Source organism: Solanum stenotomum, chromosome 7 (assembly GCF_019186545.1).
Source record: "Solanum stenotomum isolate F172 chromosome 7, ASM1918654v1, whole genome shotgun sequence".
Lineage (NCBI taxonomy): Eukaryota > Viridiplantae > Streptophyta > Magnoliopsida > Solanales > Solanaceae > Solanum > Solanum stenotomum.
In genome coordinates, this window is record NC_064288.1 from 51,785,973 (window position 1) to 51,787,956 (window position 1,984).

The window sequence follows — 1,984 nt, forward strand, 5'->3', positions numbered from 1 at the left end:
AATATATATTTACATAATAGTCCTAATTTCAACACCTCCCAAAGTAGGGATAAGGTCTACGCACACTATACCATACCAGTACCTCACTTGTGGGATTAACTGGATATGTTGTTGTTGGTTCTATAAATCTTCCGTTCAAATGAACAAATTTGCAGACAATCAGAAAAAATGATTAATTTAGATATTGGTTTTGAGGTAGATTCTGAAGAGATGAATATCATGGCCTCTACTCTTCTTTAAAATGCTTTCCGTTGTCGAAAGTTAATGTGTAGAGATTTGAATATCATGGCCTCTACTCTTCTTTGTAGTCTTCTTTCTCATTATAAAACCTTCCATCCGTTAGAAAAGGTAAAGAACGTAGATGCTTTCATAATATGCTTCGTATCTCTGGATACTTATGTGGGTACCATACCACTTGTATTTTCATGTTTGTTCATTTTACCACAATTATTACTTCTCTTAGTGTCCATAACTAATTTATAAGAATACATGTCCTGCTGCGATTGTTTTTGTTTACTAAATGTCGGGGGTTACAAAAAATCTTATTTTAGATTCCGATATTTATGGTTGCTTTTGTCATATATTGAAACTCATCTGTTTTCTGATCTTCAAGTACTTTCCTTATTCATGCTTGATCTTTCATTGTAGATCTAAAAGAAAATGAGCACCGATCGGACCTGCAATAGCTCCTTCTGGACTAGGGAGGAGGATAAAATCTTTGAGAATATCCTAGCGATATACTTTGACGATAACAATCTATTCATGAAGATGGAAGAAGCACTTCCCGGAAAATCAGTTGATCAGATCAAGGATCACTACAGTATACTCTTAGAAGATATTGATGCCATTGATTCAGGACGCGCTCCATTACCTAATTATCCAGAACTGCAAAGCAATGCCAACCAAAATACGAAAGCAGATGTTAAATGGCGAAGAGGGACTCCTTGGACAGAAGAGGAACACAGGTTGGTTTCTGTGTACAGTTTTTGAGGGTTTATTTGCTCGCCTTTTTTAGGAGTCTGGTCATATTTATGTTTTAATGTTTTTTTGGGGTGTTATCTGTGATTTTACACAGTGGATGCAGAAGGCTTTGAGAGAGTAAAACTTTTAAGTAAATGCTGTCCTGAGATAATAACTTATTTTTCTATCTTTCCTGCTATAGGTCATTTCTCCAGGGCATAGATATATATGGAAAAGGTGACTGGAAAAGTATATCTAGGCACTGCGTGAAAACAAGAACCTCAATGCAAGTGGCTACCCATGCCCAGAAGTATTTCAAGCGTGTTGAAGCAAACAAGAAAGGGAACAGAAGAACAAGAGCAAAACCAAGTGTTCTTGATATCACTGGTGTGGATGCTGAATTCAGTGGTAATTCCCAAGTTCCATTCGCTGTGGACATGATTGGACCTGCTTGCGAGGGATCACAAGCAGTGCCGGACACTAGCACTGAGAGCATGTGTCATCGAGAAAGCACCAATGCTGAGCAGGTGACAGCAGTAGTCGGAGGAGAGCTCTCAGGTGAAAATGCTTTTGTGAATGTTGATGCTAGCAGTGGAACTTCAGGTCATTCTATCCCAAGAATTGGGAGTGAACTTGAAGCATTACTTAGTCACCCCATGGACGAAGACAATGATTTCAATTTGATTTTTGATGTCGGGATGGCACCAACTTCTGATGCTGGGATAGCACCAACTGCTCAAATCGGAATGTCCGGTTATGCAGCTGCAGGGGAGGCTCCAGCTCAGTTACCTCCCTTTTCCCCCTCATCTTACTTTGGTGATGGAGTATGGCGCAGTTTAGACACTCGCCGTTGATGATGAAGGCACTTTTTAATCTGCATGATCTGTTCACAGATCAGATGTTCTGATTTGCTGCACTTGTTTGAAGACTTGTTTTTAACAGATGTTCTGATTCTGACTACTACTGCTCTTCTTTATCTATTCTTAATCTGCTTTAGTCAGTATTGCTAGACAAGTGGATTTTG

At 39.1% G+C, this 1,984-nt stretch overlaps 1 protein-coding gene across 1 annotated transcript; it reads left to right on the top strand.

The window, feature by feature from the left end:
* The first annotated feature begins 660 nt into the window (after positions 1-660).
* On the top strand, positions 661-1,814 carry LOC125870013 (transcription factor SRM1-like). The gene is made up of 2 exons (XM_049550384.1): positions 661-965; positions 1,163-1,814. The coding sequence occupies exons 1-2, from the start codon at positions 661-663 to the stop codon at positions 1,812-1,814; spliced, it is 957 nt and encodes a 318-aa protein (XP_049406341.1).
* Positions 1,815-1,984: the final 170 nt, after the last annotated feature.